This window comes from Ambystoma mexicanum, chromosome 13 (genome assembly GCF_040938575.1).
Source record: "Ambystoma mexicanum isolate Mex_15411 chromosome 13, UKY_AmexF1_1, whole genome shotgun sequence".
Taxonomy (NCBI): domain Eukaryota; kingdom Metazoa; phylum Chordata; class Amphibia; order Caudata; family Ambystomatidae; genus Ambystoma; species Ambystoma mexicanum.
In genome coordinates this window covers 49229946-49249275 of record NC_090938.1, presented here as the reverse complement: position 1 = coordinate 49249275, position 19330 = coordinate 49229946, and the positions used below count along the sequence as shown (strand labels likewise).

At 43.5% G+C, this 19330-nt stretch overlaps 1 protein-coding gene across 1 annotated transcript in view; it reads left to right on the top strand.

Moving 5' to 3' along the window:
- PM20D1 (peptidase M20 domain containing 1) overlaps positions 1 to 19330 on the top strand; it is a 105546-nt gene that overhangs the window by 49525 nt on the left and 36691 nt on the right. The window contains exon 6 of the mRNA XM_069633169.1: positions 6009 to 6128. Coding sequence (XP_069489270.1) covers positions 6009 to 6128 — 120 coding nt within the window. The remainder of the gene's footprint in view (positions 1 to 6008; positions 6129 to 19330) is intronic.

The window sequence follows — 19330 nt, the reverse complement described above, 5'->3', positions numbered from 1 at the left end:
GCTGAGAGGCTGAGGACGCTCCAGTGTTGCGTGATAGTGGGCAGACCAATAGAACCAGGAAGAGAGACCCGGGAGTTTCAAAAGGGCATGCAGGAAGACGCTGGTACCTGAGGGAGAACGCTGTCTGCACAGAGGCAAACCAGAACCGAGACAAGGTGCCGAGGTTCAGCGCCTGGAGAGCAGAGTGGTGAAAGCCTGCCCAGTGGCTAATAGTCCCTGGAGGGACCTTCAAAACGGGCTGACAAGGAATCCCAACCCTGACTTCCCTGAAGAAAAAGGACGCCAAGGAGAGACTGCGACAGGTCTACCAATTTGAATTGAATCTCAGGAGGGAACTGAGCGAGAGAGGTGTGTCATGAAAGGGGAGAGGCGAACCAATGCTGATGTTGCTGATACCACACACAGACACGGAAGCGCGTCTCTGTAGAGAACAGAAGAAGGCAGAGAAGCTGTCCTGATGAACAACAAAAGAGAAGCAAAGAGGCACAACGACCCAGTGATACAGCTCCACAACACCCAAGGTAAAGGTCAGAACGGAAGGCCCGGGGAAAGGGGCGTGAGGGCTAAATGAGACAGTCATATCCATGAAAAATGGAAAAATGAATATAGAGATTGGACTAATGATACTCGTTCCAGTGTATTGTAAAGAGATAAGAAGAGTGAGAATCATACTGGGCCGTATCATACTCGTCCCAGTGAATGGCAAAGTCATAAGAAGAGTGAGAATCCTACAGGGGCTAACCATACTCGTACCAGTCAATGGAAAAGTCACAAGAAGAGTGAGAATCCCACAGGGGCTAACTATACTCGTCCCAGTGAATGGAAAAGTCACAAGAAGAGTGAGAATCATACAGGGGCTAATCGTACTGGTCCCAGTGAATGGCAAAGTTCTAAGAAGAGTGAGAATCACATAGGAACTAATCATTCTCATCCCAGTGAATGACAAAGTCGTAAGAAGATTGAGACTCAAGTCCAGTGAAGGGTAAGATCATAAGAAGAGTAAGAGTCTAACAAGGGCCCAACCTGCCTGGTTCAGTAAGAAGGTGAATAGGGAAAGGAGAGAGAGAGTTGTTACCAGAATAAGTGTCTTTTTCCTAAAGAAGAGAGAAGGATTATACATTTAAGAATTAGAGAAAGACCAGAGAAGAAACAAAACGCAAGGGTCTGGAAGAGCCCCTTGAAAGAACTGGAGGACGTACTGCAAGAGATGGCGAAGGACTAGCTGAAGAGCCTGTATTGAGGAGAACTGTGCTGAAAAGCATTACAGGAGAAAGGAGTCATTCTACTGGACTGTCTTTTGTTTAGTAATAGTGGTAGGGTCAGCCTAGATCAGTTTTGGGACAGAGTACAGACTTTTGATTACGGACTTCACTATTGACAACAAGCACCCTAGTTTAGTTCTGTTCAGCAGGGCAACCCTTAGGATAGGGAAAGTTGGCCATTTTCGTTATTACTTTCTAATAAACCTTGCTGAATATGGCACCCATTGTTCTGTCTCCTCCTAATGTTACAATACAAGTTTTACATTTCATCACACTTTTTATAACCATTGCACAAGGTTTTACAATACAGAGAATTATTAATACAGGAAATCTTCTCAGCAAATTAGACTTAAGTATAACTTCTCCAAAGCATTCCTGATATATATAATCATTCTTCAAAGGGCAGTCTTATGTTGCTTTCTTCTCGAAATACTTGCATTCTCAGTATTTCCAAATACCATCTAAGTAAAGAACTCTCATCCCATTTATCCATTCCTCTTAAAACTTACTAACCTGGTATCTTCCACAGTAATTTCATGTCATATTTTAGGTGGTCAGATTCCAGAAAGGATATTCAAATATCTGTCTATATATTATATACAAATCACTAATTTTGTAAGGATTTCAGTAAACTGATATATTCAACTATCCTAAATGATGGTAAACCTCTTCCTTTCCTCGTTATAAAAAATGTGTGACATTGTTTTACTTTAAGTGACTTCTTTATGTGTGTGCAGTTATATCTCCTCATACTTTGATAGAAAAATAACATATATCAACCAATTAGAAATAAATCAATGTTCTGGATACCTTTAATTAATTGAATGATGTTGAAATCTGTTCTGCAGTTCTAATACAGTGGAACACTGTACTTGAAAAGACACTTCACAATCTGCTTGTTACTTTCACCGAACAAGAAAACCTGAGTCCTACCCACAGTGCAAAAATATTTTCCAAAAAGACTGCGAATGGTTGCATCCTCATCAGAAATTACGAATTAGTGTCTGGAACTAACATGTGCAGCTGGCTTTACTCATAGATGTTGGCTTTGCCAACAATGGTGTTAATAAGTGCCATATTCTTTCGACGTCGAGGCAGTCCTGTGCCTCTGGTCGATGAAGGTGTCTTGGATGGCGAGCATCGACTACAGGAATATTTCTGTTGCATCTCTTGAAAGCATGCCAGTACCTGAGGCTTTTTATATTGAGACAGAAAAGGACAATTTGCTTGTTTGAGTCTAGGTTAGGTGTTTGTCTTTTGTTTTTGTTTAGTTTTTTTGGTTTTCACTTCCTGAGTGGTTAAATGAAGGTGCTCTTTTTCATGATATGTGATGTCTTTTCGTTCAGTGTGCTCCGGTCTGGAGCACCAGAAGCTGTCTGTGCCCTTTCACAGAGGAAGATTGGTGTTGCTGCCTATCTTTCAGGGCCTTTGACAAACAATCCAGAAATGTTGCAGTTAACGCTTTGGCAACCAGGATGAAGGCAATAGGGACAATCTTTGTGTTGATCATCTCGTTCATGGACTTGGTGGACGGGGTGCAGGCTATGGGGACAATGCTTGTCTGGATCATCGCATTCGTTGACTTGAAGATCAGGATTCAGGCCATATGAGCAGTCCTAGTGAGGTTCATCGCATTCTGTGGCATGGCGGTCAGGATATTGGCCATACTGACAGTCCTTGTCTGGATCATTGCATTCATCGACATGGCAGCCAGGGCACACGCCATATCGACAGTCTTGTGGGATCAGCACATTGATCATAATCACACTCAGGATACAGGCCATATGGGCAGCCCTTGTGTGGATCATCGCATTAATTGGCATAGCGGTCAGGATTCATGCAATAGGGACAATCCCCGTCTGGATCATCGCGTTCATCGGCACAGAGGGCAGGAAACAGACCATACAGACAGTCGTTGTGTAGATTGTTTACATTACTTTTTCAGTATAATACGCTTTTCATCCCACTGACTTACCGTGCACCGTTAAAGGTGCAATTATCGCTATGGAAAAAAGTGCACTGGTCCAAAAAATGATTCTTTCAATGCATTTTAGCACCAGGGCAATATTTGCCCTAATCCTAAATCCTTTCCCCATTTCCAAAAATCAATTTTCATTTGAGAGCTTCCACATGCCATTCCAGGTTTTTGTAGCTGTTGCCTTAGGGTTGGTGTTGGACATCTTTGAGGCAAAGATTTGGAGATGCAAATCAATTGTTAGTTATCCCTGAGACACTTTGAGGTAGGGTCCATCCAGATCTTTTTAGTGGGCTCTTCTGCTTTCTCGGGTTTAAAACATTTTCTTTGGGGCAAGGCTAAACTGTTTTGAAATAGTAAAGGCATCAGAAGAAAGGTATCTACTTCTGGAGTTCTGGTGACGATCCTGGACATGGGTTGGTCCTCATGCTGTTAAGAGAGGGTTTGTGTTCTACTCTTGGTTGCATTATAATCTTATTTTAAGCTACCTGTTGGAGCAGGCCATCAGTGAAGGCCTCCACCAAAGGGTTTAAAGTTCCCTTCTACATGTAGGAATTAAAAATGCCTGGGAACCATATTTAGTGTGTATCCTTTCATCTGCCAGTACCTGATAAACCAGTAGTGGCCCACTTCAAATTAGCTAAACACACTCACGAGGATACCCATTGGTTCATTATCCAAACGATTGGGCCCCACCGAAGAGGGGGAGCTAGGGACCTAAAATTGAGAAAAATAAAACAAAAATTGATTTTTGACCTCAATACAGTGAAAGACGGCCTAAACAGTGCCATAGAGTGGGGGTTATTTATTCATTAAGAGAGTACCCTTTCAAGATGCAGATCTATATGAGAAACAATATATGCTGTGGTATCAGAGAGGGATTAACATTGGTTGATTCATTGTGGTTTCGAGTCCATTATTGACAACAGATATTAGCCCACACCACATTAACATGAAGGTTTGTCATCTATGATAGCGTCCGCCATTTTGGAAAAGTAAGATTCAAAGAAAAATAATGCGAAGAGCATGTATATATGGGCGATTTATATGCAGCATAATTAGCTACTTTGCCGTGAAGTTTTCCACGCCGGCCCATGTTTCGTTTAATTTTTAATTTTTGTTTCATTTTAGATATTCATAGTATGCTCGTAGTAAATACCGAATTCTGTTTGAATCAGACTGCCCAAGATGGCGCTTTGCTGTCATAAATTTCCCTGTACACAGCATCCCTGAACCTACGAGTCTCTTGAGGTCAGGTGAGCCATTTGCGAATGACCATTAAGAAGACAACACAGTTATGTCATTCCGTATATGTGATTTATACCGATCACGTGACTAACTCACACACAGCAATCCGACTCGAGAAGACTAATGCACTAGCGCAAGGTGAATAAAACGGTGCCGTATTACGGACCCATTAAGGTAAATCTTGTAGGTAAGGGCGGGTTATTGGATCAGGCAATTGGGAGCGTTATTGATCCACGATACCCTGTATCCACAGGTCTGCCGGTACGTTTGTACACGGTTTCCTTGAGACATACTAGCAGAACCGATTGGTGCGGACAGAATGCCGTAAGAAGAAGACGTCAATATTTCTGTGTTCCGGTAAACACAATTAGACCATCACTAAAACGGATGGGTCTTTTTGGTAATAATTGGCCAACCATATCGTGCCCACTTCTGTTTTGACATTAGGAATGTTGATGTCCCTATCGGTCCAATGAATAGTGGCCATACACCATATTGGGTATTCGCATTTCTTCAGATGGTACAGACAAGCTTGACAAAAAAGAATCTGAAGATAATCAGTCAACTTTACTGGTTTAACTGAGATGGTTTATGACAAAACTGTCCTATGTAAGATAGCAATGGAAATATGGAGATGACTGTAAGAAACAGTATAGCACTTACAGACAATGGTAAATCCAATACCTTTGTAGATTACAATATGAAAGCAAAGGCTATTTTCTGAAATGATATGGAAGTGGCCAAAAGGTACATTGGTGTGTGTTTTAGTGGACAAGTAGCCCTGATTCTGCCTTTACTAGACTGTTACTTAGAAGCAGCCCTTAAGCTTCAAAGAAATAGTAGGATATATTCTCCGTATACCCGCAAATTCTGACACAATAAACAAAATTACACATGGCACTAATAAGGTTTTATGTTTGTTTTAATTTTAAGATTGTTTGAAACGCTTCATGTTCCTAGTATGCAACACGTTAAATGTCACTATGTGATGAAAAAAAAGAGTGCCCTGAAGACAGAACCAATGGGAAATGCAAAGAAACATTAACCTGACTGTATTTCAAAAATATATATGGGTTCTAGAAACACATATTAAGTGTTGACACATCCACTGTCCCTTAAAAGGGAACTTCATAAAAGACACATGACTAACTGTTGGCATATTTTACCCATTTGTTGATAATATGGCAATATGTGTCTTGATACATATACACCAAAATGAAATGGTGTTTCAGACAAATGATTTAGATTTGTGAACCATTAAGGTCGATTTAAATATATATATTTTTTTGTCTATTATGATTGTGTTTTACAAATTTATAAACATTAAAATATGTATATTTGTCTGAAAACCATGTGTTCTCACCTGAATTCATGTTGAACAGGTTGTTTGTGTACTTGCCAGGTGGATACGAAGAAGAACCTTATAGTTTAAAGGGAGGAAGCTGATTTGTGGGATTTACCTTTGGTACACTTAAATCTGCCAGTAATAAACATGCAACAATGCTCTTCTCTGTGCTTCCCAGGGTCGGCACTACAGAGAAGGGTGCCATAACGCTCGCGCTGAGTGTGGAGACGCAACCAGGCCACTCCTCTATGCCGCCCCGCGAAACCAGCATAGGCATCCTCGCTGCAGCAGTATCCAGGTGAGCGAGCGAGTGAGTGACCACTTGGTGACTGTGGGGTGGTTCCATTAGACCAAAACTAGATTTGATGTTGCACTGGAGGTCAATATCGAAATGTCAAATGTGACTTTGGGTACGCACCGCCAGACACATCCCGTCTGCATTTGTTTGTCCTTTTACATACCATACATAGATGGACTCTGGCTTGACCCAGGCTTTTGAAATGTTCTTCCTCAACTGCATCTGTCCCAAGCCTTTTGTTTGGTTTTCTGGCTCATCCGTTTCTGCTGGGAGGGTGGTCTATACTGTACTTCTCCTGTAAATAATGATCACTGTTACTTTTGGGTCTGCTCCCCCACATTCTGTCAGATAGTGTGACCTCAAAAGATGAGCAGCCTTCTTTTGTAAATGCACCCTCTTGCCCCATGTTAATTCCACATATGACCATGAATGTATTGCTTTTATCTGCTTGTCCCCTTCTCTGCCATGTACTCCTGTTTCACTTTTTGAACTTGCGCTTTATTCTTTTTGCCTGTCTCTCCATGTGCAGTGTTTTGCTTTTCAAATGTGCACAGTAATCTTCTTTACAGCCCAGGTACACAATGATAAGAAAAACGTTTACATGTTGAAAGGCCATTATTCACACAACACACTTGTTATGACGGTTTATTATCAAATCAGCATACATAAAGAAATAAACTACATAATACTTAACTGTTAAAGCACCAGCCAGATAACTCCTCATCTCTGCCAGAGCTGCACTGGGTAACTCCAAACCAGGCGAACAGAGAGATTAGTGCTTAACGGGCAATAGAAAGCGGCGCGTCCACCCTTTATCTGAAGCTTCTTCCATCTCCCTAATCTGGTGCTCTCCAATTTAAACCTCCCACAAATGCAGGATGTTATTTTTCCAGAAAGCTCTGACTTTCCAAGTCCACCTGTTGCTGGCATACATGGACATTCGGCCGAAATACCACATCGAAACTGCAAGATGCAAACACTTCCCTTTCTCATGGGAGCGCGAATGACAGCATCGGCACTACCATGTCATCAAACAGCTGCTGGCACCTTTATTCAAAACAATCCTTGAAGCACTGCAAACTAGCATAGGCGAGAGAAACATGTTTTCTAATGGAAGAATACAGACAGTGTTTAGACTTCGCATTAAAATGCAGATCTCACTGAGGAATAAAAATGCCATGTCTGCGCTGGGCTCACCCAGGCTGCATTTCACACAGACTCCATGTTTTAGTCAAAAATGTTACATTTCAAAAGCATTACATGCGGTACAACCCTTCAACGACCTCTGTGGTACTGTGACTGAAAACTACAATGAGCCCAGGATCTTCTTGTGTTTGCTTCCCTGGAATAGGATCCAGATAGTGCATTTTATAGCCACTGGTTCAGTGCAATTGGTAATTTCTGGACAGGGTGTAAAGATAACTTTAGAGAGGGGGTGGTTCACCCGCACACCTTTTTGATCAAATGTGGATAACATGATCGTTTTAATATGTGCTGGCCCAGTAACCTAGATCACAGCTCCACGAGTTGTGGGATAACAGTACGTGTAGGGTGAAGGTTGGGAGGGGGTAAAAACATAATACAAATTTAGGAGGGTGTTTATATGGGAGGGAGGTCTCGCTGGGGCAATCCCTTGAAATGAATCGCCCTTCTCAAGTGCAGTTGAATAGTAACTTTGAGCAGATTGTTAATTATTGTTTGCATTGTTTTACTTTAAAGGGAACATTTTTAGATTTATGGTAGAGAAAGAAATGACGTACAAATACAGCATGCAAGTAACTGAATCAAAGAAGTGGATTTGTGAATTCAGAGCGTGCTTAATGCAGTTGGTTGTGGGGGTGGGGGATTATATGCGTTGTGCTTATTGAATAGATACCAGCATCTACAAGCATTTCATGATACAGGCAATAAGGATGAAGGATTTACACTTGACAAGGGCCCAGTGGCAAATGTATTATGAACTGTTGTGCGCAATATGACGATTCTAAGAACCGCGTCACTTTTCTCCATGGGGAACCCTCGTCTGTTAGGCCAGGGTGGTGCGACCGCTAATCAATATTTCCCCTGGGGGGCGTTGCAACACGGGAGGATCTGTCCTGGGGAGGATTTCCCTTGTGGGGATAGGGACACTCACTCCATATAATAAGACCCTTTTCCCATTACACACCCCATACCGGACTCGCACAGCACATCACTGACTTTCCATATATTGTATTGTAACTCCAGTCCAGTTCCAACTACTGAGACGAGTAAGAGTCAAGGAGTTATGAAGTTTAAAAGTGAGAAACCAACAAAAGACTCTGGGCCTCGTTTTCAACCCGCGGACCCTATAAACACTGAAAACAGACCAACATGGCTGTCAACCTGGGCCAGCCAGAAGTCGAAAGACAGTGGAAGGAGTGCTGGTTGAGACTGCGGAGAGAAAGGCCAAAGTGATTGGAGGGTGGCTGACCCTCTCTGGAGACTGGAAGAGTAGAAGCTGGGCTCGGCATCCGCCAAACCAAACCGAGAGGTACCAAGGCAAGGCAGTGGTACAACCTCAAACCGGAGGTGGACTGAGTGGTCTGGTGCTGAGACTGCAAGGAGCCTGGGGAAAGACCTTTTGGCGGGGCAGCAGTAAGCCTTCAAGCTGAAGGTGGGCCAAAAGTCCCTTTACCAAGACTGCAAGTAGCCAACACCAAATCACTGGCGAGGCAGTGGCGTGACCTCAGAGCCAGGGTGTACCGTTCGGTCATCTAATTATGCAGAGAATGCAGGGAGCCTTGAGACACGGAATCGCTGCGGAAGTAATGAGCTAGAAAGAGCTCAAGATAAGCCGGGCCACCACACTTACCGACTCGAGACAGAGAGAAAGCCGTACACGGAGGTCCCCAGAAGTCCCGAGGAGAACAGGCTGTGCAATCAGGACTGGAGTTTGAGAGAAGTGGTCCAGGCCCAATCGAACCTGAAGGCAGACATAAGACCTTGGGCTGTAACCAACAGGTAGTTGGTTAATAAAGAAATAGCTTTGGGAGGGAGAGACCTTCCCCTCAGTGGTGGGCATAAGTCCAATGAACTGCACATTTAATAATGGAATAACTACAGGAGTGAGAGACCTTCCCCTCCGTGGCAGGCATAAGTCCACTGAACTGTGTAAAACCACGAACTGTCCCTTGAGAGGAGGAAGAAAGTACAAAGCTCCCTTAGAGGAAACCAAGAAGAAACTATACCAGTTGATACAGAAAGTGAATACGAACTGGGAGAAAGGAGGCATTCTCCCAGTTCAGCTACACCATCTCAATAGGAGTCTTTGTATTTAAGTTATCTAAGCTAGGAGGAGGAAGGCACGCTCCTAGTGGAAAACACTGTTTATTTTGTTTGACTTTTCCTTTGAGTCAAATTAAAGGCAGGAGTCATCCTCCTACACCTAGCAATAACTCGTGATAAGAAGCCTTGATGAGGACATTGAACCTGTAAGGAAGGCATTGTATTAATAGTAGACAGTGTGAGAAACCAGAAGGTGTCTTACCCACTAGTCCCCAGGGATCTGTCATACGGGTGGCCAGGACACAGCCATCGCTTTTGAATCCAGTTCCTGGGGGTGGACCAGCGCAGGAGGATCACCTGTGTGAGGGATGTTTGGGGAGTCCGAGTCCGGATAGTGAGATGCGGTATCCCCTTCTCTATAACACCTTTACCCCATTATACCAGGTAGGATGTTTAGGAACTCTACCCCCCTTTACAACACGAACAATTTCACACGGACAGCCCGCCTATGAGAGAAAACAGACTAACACCCGAACAGTATACCTGAGGTGTCCCAATACAATGGCCAAGCGACGTCAGACAATTACTGACCAACACACACACCTGACTTCCATTAAGCTTCTCCATATGGATAAAAAGTGGAGCACGAGAGCATACTCAGAGTGAGTCAAAGCACACAAGGAGATAGCAGTTTCAAGACGGCAGTTTAAAGAGAGACGAAACACGGCAAAACAGAAGGGGATCACAAGATGGGAAGCTCCCTTGACCTTTTCGACAACGACCCATTACTTTCCAGAAACCTCAAGAATAGAACGTGTAAGACCAAGAAACCAGAATGAAGAATCCTGCAGTGTGTGTCGGAGATACCTGGGGCCCTCCTGTGTATGGCTTTCTATAATAAAGGCACAGAGAAGCCCCAGCCGGCGTGGTACCATCCTTGGCTCCAAGATCAAAGCACCGTCAGTGAAAACAGCACAGCCGGTGAGTGGGGAGACTGATACAAAACTGGTCTGTGTTGAAGCCAAGGTTGCAAGCAGCAACATTGTATGGTGAGCGCTGGAATGAACATTGTTAAAACGCTTGTGATAAGAGACGCAAATAAAGTTGAACTGCTGATGAGAGATTGAACTTTCAAAGCAAGATGCAATACCTTTGACAGAGTGGTCCGTCACCGCGTGGGTGCTCAATCGAAGGTTGCTGTAAGGTATCCAGCTGAGAAGTGGCAAAAGTACAAGTGAGTAAAAGGTTATATCAAGGAGAGAACGAGTAACTGAATTGAAGTGGTCCTGTGACAGGTCAAGCAAAATCCTGCACAGAGTCGAAAGTCTTCAATTTTGATGAATATGGAAAGTTTGGAAAACTAGATACATTTGGTCTGAGCATGGCAGAGTGGGGCCCGTGGTGAACAGTAAATCACCTGAGAAGGTTTTGGGTTAAAGTGGGTCTGAGCCAGGCAGAGGCGGACAGAAAATTACTGGAGAAGTTGTATATGTAAAATCCTAAAGAAGAAAGCAACTTTGATGTTTGTCATATTGCATCAGTACCTCTGAAACAAGAGACTTTGAATGGCAAAGAGACTTTGGCACAGAAGGCCCTGATGTTGAGGTTTTGAACTGCATCCTCGTGCTAGAGAAGCCAGAGAGTTTGCTAAGCTCGAGTGCGCTCGAGTGCGCCGCCTTGTCCCGTGCTGAAAATGTGGGCAAGAGAAGCCAACGGCTTGAATATGCCTACTTATCATTTCTTGAACACTTTTATTTTGCTTAACATTGTTTCCAACACTATTTGCATTTAGAAGTACGGATTGGCAATAGGTTTATTAGCATAGGCCCTTATATTTTGACAGACTCCACTAGGACTGTGCTATTATTATTTGATGGTTGTAGCTTGCTCCCATCTTTAGTTTTAGGATTAAATAGGTGTTTTTCAAATCCAATTGAAGTTCAATAAACGGCCTTGAACTGTGATCACTTGTAAAATATGTTGAGCAAGGGCTGCAAATTGAGGCAAGGGTTGAAGGCAACCTGCCAGCGTTGCCGACAGTATGTGAGTGAGACAGAGGATTGTTACCTGCTATCTGCGCACAAAGACACAATTCAGCTAAAATTGGCGTAAAGTTTAATTGAAGAAATCTTGAACAGCCTTTGGAAAATTCATAAAGCAGCCTGACACGTGTTTCGAGCTAAAATTTCTTAGCCATTTCCTAGGCACATCAGATTATGTTGGCTGGGCTACCCTAATAGCCCATTGCAGTGGGCCAGTCTTGGTCCTTCCCCCTGTTCTTCTCTACTAAAGTCTTTTATTTTTCCCCTTCTGGGCTATATATACACGGCTCTGGTTTTGTGTTCAACCAAACTTGCACTAATTAATTGCACCATTATGACTTATGGGTTCTCACTTAATTTTCAATCCTCATTTATTATTACGTGTCTCATCATGTGCAATTTTCAGTGCCTTTCCCTCTAATTTACATATCACAACATTGAGACTTAATGGTTTCAAGTGATCGGAGTATACGTTTGATTCAACCATTGGTCTTTAATGTGCCGTTCGACCTCTGGTATTATATAACATCTAGAATAATTGAGCGCGGTATGCGCGAATCAACATACTACAATATGGCGGCTATCAAGTTGTCAGCCACGCGTACGACCGCGTACGCTTCAGTTCCTGACGTGAGCGCCGCAGTGTTTATCTGTGGCGGCGTCGGCCACGGAGCTTCGGCTCCAGTTCACATCGGCGGAGACGCTGGTGAGTGTGGGTCTTTCGCATATGCCCCTAGACTTACTATCAGTCTGAGAGGCTACGTATGTGACCAATTGATCCCCATTATATACTACATTGTTAGCTAATTAGCCTTTCTCCTTGTTTTTTCTTCCTTTCTGCCCCATTCAATCGTCTCTGTGCTAATTGCTTACTCACGCGGCTTGCAGAATTCTCACGCATCGGAAGCGTTTAATTTAGGTACGCATTGTTTTACCTATTCTTTATATGTTTGCATCATCAACTTCACAGTGCTTAGTTGTATGTAATGACGAATAGTCAGAGTGAATAGGATCTATTTACATTTCTCCAACAGTTGAGCCCACGTTATTTATATATCTGGAAGACTAATCATTTACCGGTAAGCACTTTTAACCTCAGTAATGCCTTTTCAGATAGCACCATTTTATGAGTGGTTTACCCTTTATTGACCTTCTCTAACTATACGTTATATTCTCCAATAAATTTCTCAGTCCGGGCTGATTCACAAGGATAATAAGGTAACTCCTTCCCTTTTTCAGTTAATTGATCCTTTGGGTTTGCCCATTGAGTGGGAGAGACATTACCTCTCATGCTTTTGTCAAAACATGTTTTTGGACCACTAATTGATGTCAATTCGTATTTATTTTTGTTTCTCTTCCAAACTATTTATCATGCAACGACTCTGGTAACTATGGATGCAATTACTATATCCTTTATTTTAAAAAAATATGCAATCCGATTAATTGTTCATAATTTTTATTCATGCAACCATATGCTGGTATATTATTCTTATCCGTTGTCTTTGTTGATCCTTTGATTTAACATTGCGGGCGCGGCCACACATGTACCCTTTTCTTGGAACCGTAACTGTTGGTATAACAATGCCAACCCTCTATGTTTATTTTCTGTTTACCTCTGCTTTGGTTTGATGTTTTGGATCTTTATAGAATTACCAGCCTCTGATGACGAGCATTTTAGCTTGAAACACGTGTCAGGCTGCTTTATGAATTTTCCAAAGGCTGTTCAAGATTTCTTCAATTAAACTTTACGCCAATTTTAGCTGAATTGTGTCTTTGTGCGCAGATAGCAGACAACAACCCTCTGTCTCACTTGGTAGAATTCCTAACTGGCCCTAACTCTAGAATGGGTGTAATCTCCACCATTAAGTAAATAACAAACGAGTCCAAATCAGTCTAGTCAAAATAAAAAGGTCTAGGCTATAAAGAAAACTAACCTTGCCCTCCTTCTCAAATGACAAATGTGATAAGGGAATTCAAAAGGAAAATACTGTCTCAAAAGAAATGTCAGAATGGCTTAAATAACAAATCCCTTCCCCACGTTCAGCACCACAGGGTCTACGGAGTTAAAAGGGATGGGTGGATGGTACCGTTATTTCAGTCCTGCACGCTTTGGCCGACTGGTACAATTTAACAGTTCAGGTTTGGGTGCAAGCTTCTGGTAGTTCAATCACTTCCTTAGGCATCTTCCTCCTTGTCATAAATATACAACACAAGCTTCCGTCTGCCGGGCTCGAGCTGTCTACTCACTTTTCACTTTATCACACAGTTCTCCACAGGCCTCCCTCTGCAGGTCTCGAGCCGGTCTACTCACTTCGTGGGAGTTCCCTTCCCCAAGCTTTGTCTCAGGAGTCTTTTCACTGTCAAGACTTTCAAAACTGCAAGGATTTTACATAGACCTCTGCATGACCATTTTGACCTCTCTTTCAAAAATTCCTCAATCCACAATCTTCCTCCTCTTACAACAACAATGCCTCTTGGCACTTGTAGGTTCCTTATTCTCTTTAGTTGGCCTTCTTAACCTCTTTCACAGTTCATATATTTTGCCCTTTTGGCATATTCAGAGTTCACATGCTTTGCCTTTCACTCATTCAACTTTCTTTCTTTATCGTTGTTACTTTCTTGCCTTTGGTTCTTCTTCAAATAAGAACTTTTCAGAGAGACTTTCGAATGTGTGATTTCACCTCGCAGGAACCCTCTGTTACTTTGCATCCATTCCTTTTACAATTCAGCCATTGTCCTTTCCATTACGCGTTTTATCGGCACACACGCAACCTTCAACTTTTGAGTTACGGTTACGTTTGCTTTGAACACAAACTGGGCTTTTCTTGCCTTCGATAACTCACTGGTCGTGTTAATTAGTCTTCTTTCATCAATGCTCTTCATGCAGCAGTCAAGTCTGTTTCCAACGCCTCCTCTGCTCCTCCCGAATTCCGTCGTTGACCCCAGAGGGTCGCAGGCCGCTTTCAAGTACCTTGAATTTTCCCTCCATTAATGGACCCCCCAAACTTTTTGCTTTTGTTTGTCTAACCTAACTGACTTTTTCCAGTGGAGCACAGCCTTCAGCTGCACTCCCCTGGGCTTTTGCTCATCTGTTATGGAGAACCTGGCACATCCTTCAGGTTGTCAGTACTGGGAAACTATGTTTCCCTTAGTCTTTTGATATGTTGCCATTTATTGGTAAGTTTTTAATCTATGTGCCAAGTGCGTTACCGTACTGCGCACAGGGGTACTATTTGTTTTATGGCCCTAAACACCCTCTGAACATGTTATGGTGATTGTACAAGTGTGCCTAGAATGAGCTGTTGGCAGCAGTTTACTTTTATAGTGTTTTTACTTCTTTTTATTGAACCATATCGCGTTTACACATTTGCCTCCAGACTGTGGCCAGTGCCGAAAATGGCCATGCCACAAAGACCTTTGTTCTGTCCTTTGGCCATTTTGTCCTTTTGCCTTCCCCCAGGCCGAGCAGACCCAGGCTTTCCTTATTTGGGCATGTAGCCTCCCACACAAAACCGTAGTTTTCGTGGACTTCTACATGCTGTATGTATTCATGCCGAGGAAGATGGTTGGGACTGTCTGGTCCCAATCCACACTACTGGTGCCAGGATGTACGGTGTGCCTGAATGACTGGGACCACCATGGACCATGATTGGTCCACACCTGGCGTGCATACAAGAGAGCAGATCTTTCATTGGTTATCCCAGATTTTGGCGCAAAGCTAGTCTTGGTTAAGAGAAGGGGCTCTGCATTTTATTTATTTATTCATTGTTTGCTTGTTAGGCGCTTATACAGAAAATAAATTCTGTTTCAAAGCGCCCACAGGGCAAGGGAGGGAACTTGGGATTGCAGTACAATTAAATACAAAAAATACAGCAAGGCAAGGGACAGCCAAACCTACTATGGCTTGTGAATATTCAGAACGTGCAAGTGCAGGAGGGAAGAGGGCAGTGGGGTAGGTGCTGTGGTGTTCGTGCACGAGGGTGAGCCGCAGATGAAGTGCAAGGTATGGTAAGTGCTATGCGGCTAGGAGCTGCGTTGGGTGAAAAGTGTGATTCCCCGGTGCGGTGTGCCGAGGCAAGTGCTGAGGTAGACAGAAGCTGGGGAGACTGGGTGTGACTGGTCAGTGGACCTGAGGATGCATACGTGTCCAAGACACCAATCGCAGCGACTGTGAGATTAGCCGAGGCGGGAAGTAGGGAAGGAGGAGGGAAAGAGAAGAGTCTTGAGATGCTTTCGGAACTTAAGAAGGTCCTGCTCAAGACCCAGAGGGAGGGAGAGGCTGTTCTAAAGAACTGCCCCTAGTAATAAAGAGCTCGACTCCCTGAAATTCACAGTGGCAAATCAAAGAAAGAAAATGGAAGATCTGAAAAAGGTGGCAAATCTTGGGAAAATTGATGAATCCTCTTGGTCTTGGCTGGCCGGAGCCCTGAGTCGACGTGGAGAGTGCTACATTCTAAGGGAAGACTGTTCGGCTTTTTTGAGGATTGGATGCTGAAACACTAGAGGTTTTCGAACTTTATTTTGTGAAAATGTCCCCAACCTTGAACTGTTTGATATTCTGTTTTTCCAGGAGGCGTGGCTAAGGAATCCTCCACAATGCGATGGTTATCTAGCCTTCTTAAATCCTGCCCCAAAGGGGCCGATGGGGCTGCCCTTCTCAGGCCTCCTTATGTTAGTGAAAAATGGTCTGGGATGGTCGATGGTAGAAACTAAATGTCCAAACCCAGATGTAGAGATACTTTATCTAAAACATGATAAGGATCCCAGTGATGTTTCCCTGATTGTGATGAACATTTATTGGCGGGTGAATATAAACTTTATGAGGTCCATCACAAATGTGATTGATGAAGCCATATGTGAAGTGGAAAGGGTGAAGACTGTGATCTGTGGAGACCTAAATATTAGGCTCCTTGATAATGGGGGGCGAGTGCTGGAAAAGAACAAATAGAAAGAAAGCAAAGTGGTATGGATGTGGAATATGGAAGCTAGAGCCAAATCTATGGTCCACGGCCAAACTGAAGGGGATATCCCGGGGTATCCAACGTGGCGCAGTGGGGACATAGGGCCTCATTACACGGACGGCGGTAACCATGGCGCTATTAGCGCCATGGTTGCCGCCGGTATTTTACCGAGTCCGCCATGGTGAATGGTGGAATTACCGCCGTATTCCAAGGTGTGTGGGGGCAGTAATTCGCCATTCACCATGGCCCTTCCCCATTCCTATTTTTTCCCCCATAGGGCTCAATGGGAATTGGGAAGGCGGTAATTACGGTACTGCAAATTGCGGTACCATAATGACCTCCTAGGTCCCTTTGCGGATCCCGTCCTTAACGGCTGGTAAAACCAGCCGTTCAGGTAGGGTCCCACAAAGGGACCTTGTAGTAAGGCGGTAAGGGTTTACCGGCACTGGTACCCTTACCGGTACCGGTTAACCCTTACCACCGTCCGTGTAATGAGGTCCATAGTCTCTTGTATTAATTATTGTTTCGTCTCAGAGAACTTGAAGGAGAAGATTGAGAGCTTCTCTGTTATGCCTCAGCAGTTTAGCGATCACAACCATGGCATGGTCATGAACCTAGGTGAGCATGACACCACCCCAATGATTGGCAACCTGAATGCCTCCCGTGCTGCTCGCCCCAATGGTCTCTCCAATCAGGAGTTGAAAAAAAATAGAGATCACTGGGGCAAAATGTTGGTGACCATCTTGGACCAAATTATGATGAATAAGATGATTCCGACCATCATGGAAGGAGGCGCATATTGTGCCTATCTTTAAAAAGGGCGATAGGGCAGATCCAGAAAACTACCGCCCTATTGCCCTTTTGGGTTCAATAGGAAAAGTGTTTGCAACTGACCTGCTGCAGGATTTAAGAAATTGGGCGGAGGAGAGTGGAATCTTGGATCCCAGACAGACAGGATTTGTGAAAGGGGTGGGTACGGCCCTAAATCTTTTTATTGTAAACCTGTTGAAGGAGAACGTTTTTGAAGATGGATCCAACCTGTTCATGGCCTTTATGGACCTTGAACAGGCCTTTGATGGCGTCATTAGAGGACATCTTTGGTCGAAATTACGAAATTGGGGTTTCCCGGCTGATTTGGTTGAGGCTATGGAAGCACTATACGCTGGTACTTCGGTCAGAATTAGGCTCTCTGCCAAGGGAAATTTATCCCACAAGATTTATACCTATCAGGGCTTAAAGCAGGGATGCGCCTTAGCGCCCCTGTTATTCTGCTTGTATTTAGCAGATCTAGCATTATCACAGGCTGGGATTCAAGCTTTTCCGCCTAAGATAAATGGAATTGAGGTCCCTTCGGTCCTTTTTGCTGACGATTTGGTTTTTCTGGATTGAACTCCAATAGGGCGTCAGCGCCGTCTAGAAGCTTTTGAACTATACTTAAATTCAAATGGCATGAAAATCAACTCCAAAAAATCAAAAATACTCCCTATGAAGAGAGCGGGAAAACGAAAGAAGGAAAAGTTTACGTGGAGGGTGGGGGGTATTCCCCTGGAGACGGTGGACTCCATAGTTTATTTGGGAGTCACACTCAACAAGAATAGTAATGAGGCAACGAAACTAGAGTATCTACGGTCAAGACTGATCCCTCTAATCAATCAAGGCAGAGTCTTCCAGCGTAAATTTGGTAAATTTACATTGGCACCTATTATATCCTTCTATAAACAGAAGGTGGCGCAAATATTAGCTTATGGAGCTGAGTCCACACTTCGCTTATTCTGGCAGTGGTGGGATAAATTGGAGGGTCAATTTTGGCGATCAGTGCTTCAACTGCCTAGTAGCCTGTCGCCTTGTGCAATTAGGTTTGAACTTGGGCTCCAATCCTTAGAATCAATGGCGGTTTGGAAGACCGTCTCTTTCTATAGTAAATGTGCCATGACTGGAGTGAAGAAGCCCTTTGAAATCTTGGGCCCTGAAAAATGAACGGTAGAGGTGTCACAAGAGCTCTGGAAATTAAAGATTGAAGCCTTCCTACGAGAAAAGGATATCCAGGTGAAAAATCCCCCTTTTGTTTAAATAGAAATTAATGCTGCGGGATTGGATCTCTACGGTTGATCAATGTGCCAGCATGATAGCTAGACAGTCTCTAACCCTGGAAGGTGGGAGGGTTAGTGTCTTGCCAAAATTCCTACTAAAGATCCCCTCATATAAATACATAGATCTTCTCCTTAGGTGTAGGCTAAATATCTTAAATACAAGAGAGGTTCTGTTTATGAGGAAAACATTGGGGGTGGAAAATGCTGCTTGTCGTTATTGTATGAACAGGATGTCGGTGGAAACCCAAGAGCATCTGGTAATGACTTGTGATGGTCTACAGGAAACAAGACTTTTTGTTTGATGAATTTAAATCTATGGGAGCCACTCTCTCTTTGAGGGAACGTTGGAATTGGGTGTTAATATGGGATCAAACTAAACTTGTAATAGCTACTATGAAAATGCTAGAAGCAGTGTTACCAGCAACGTTGGAAGGAGAAATGCCTCCGAAGTAGATTTAGACGTGGATTGTCTGAGAGAACTGGACTCAAGAGGATGATAATGTTAAAGGTTTTTCCTTTATGTTGATATTGAAAGAGAGTGAATTGAGGAAATGAATGAATTGTTTAACTTGTTTTTACATGTTTCTTTCCGATCTTCGTTCTCCTTCTTTTATGTTTCACTTCTGAAACCAATAAAATATTTTATTTTTTTTAAAAAGGAGCGATCCAGCTGAGGAAAGCGAACATCCTCCTGGTGTCAGAGGAGGGCAGAGGTCTAGAAGGAGAGTATTTGGTAAGAGAGAGTTGCAGATAGTGTGGTCCCCGGCCCCCAGCATTGTGGATGATGCAGAGGGATTTGAATTTGATCTGTGCAGCAACCGGAAGCCAGGAGCCAAGAGACTTTTTAGGGCACGAGAGATGCG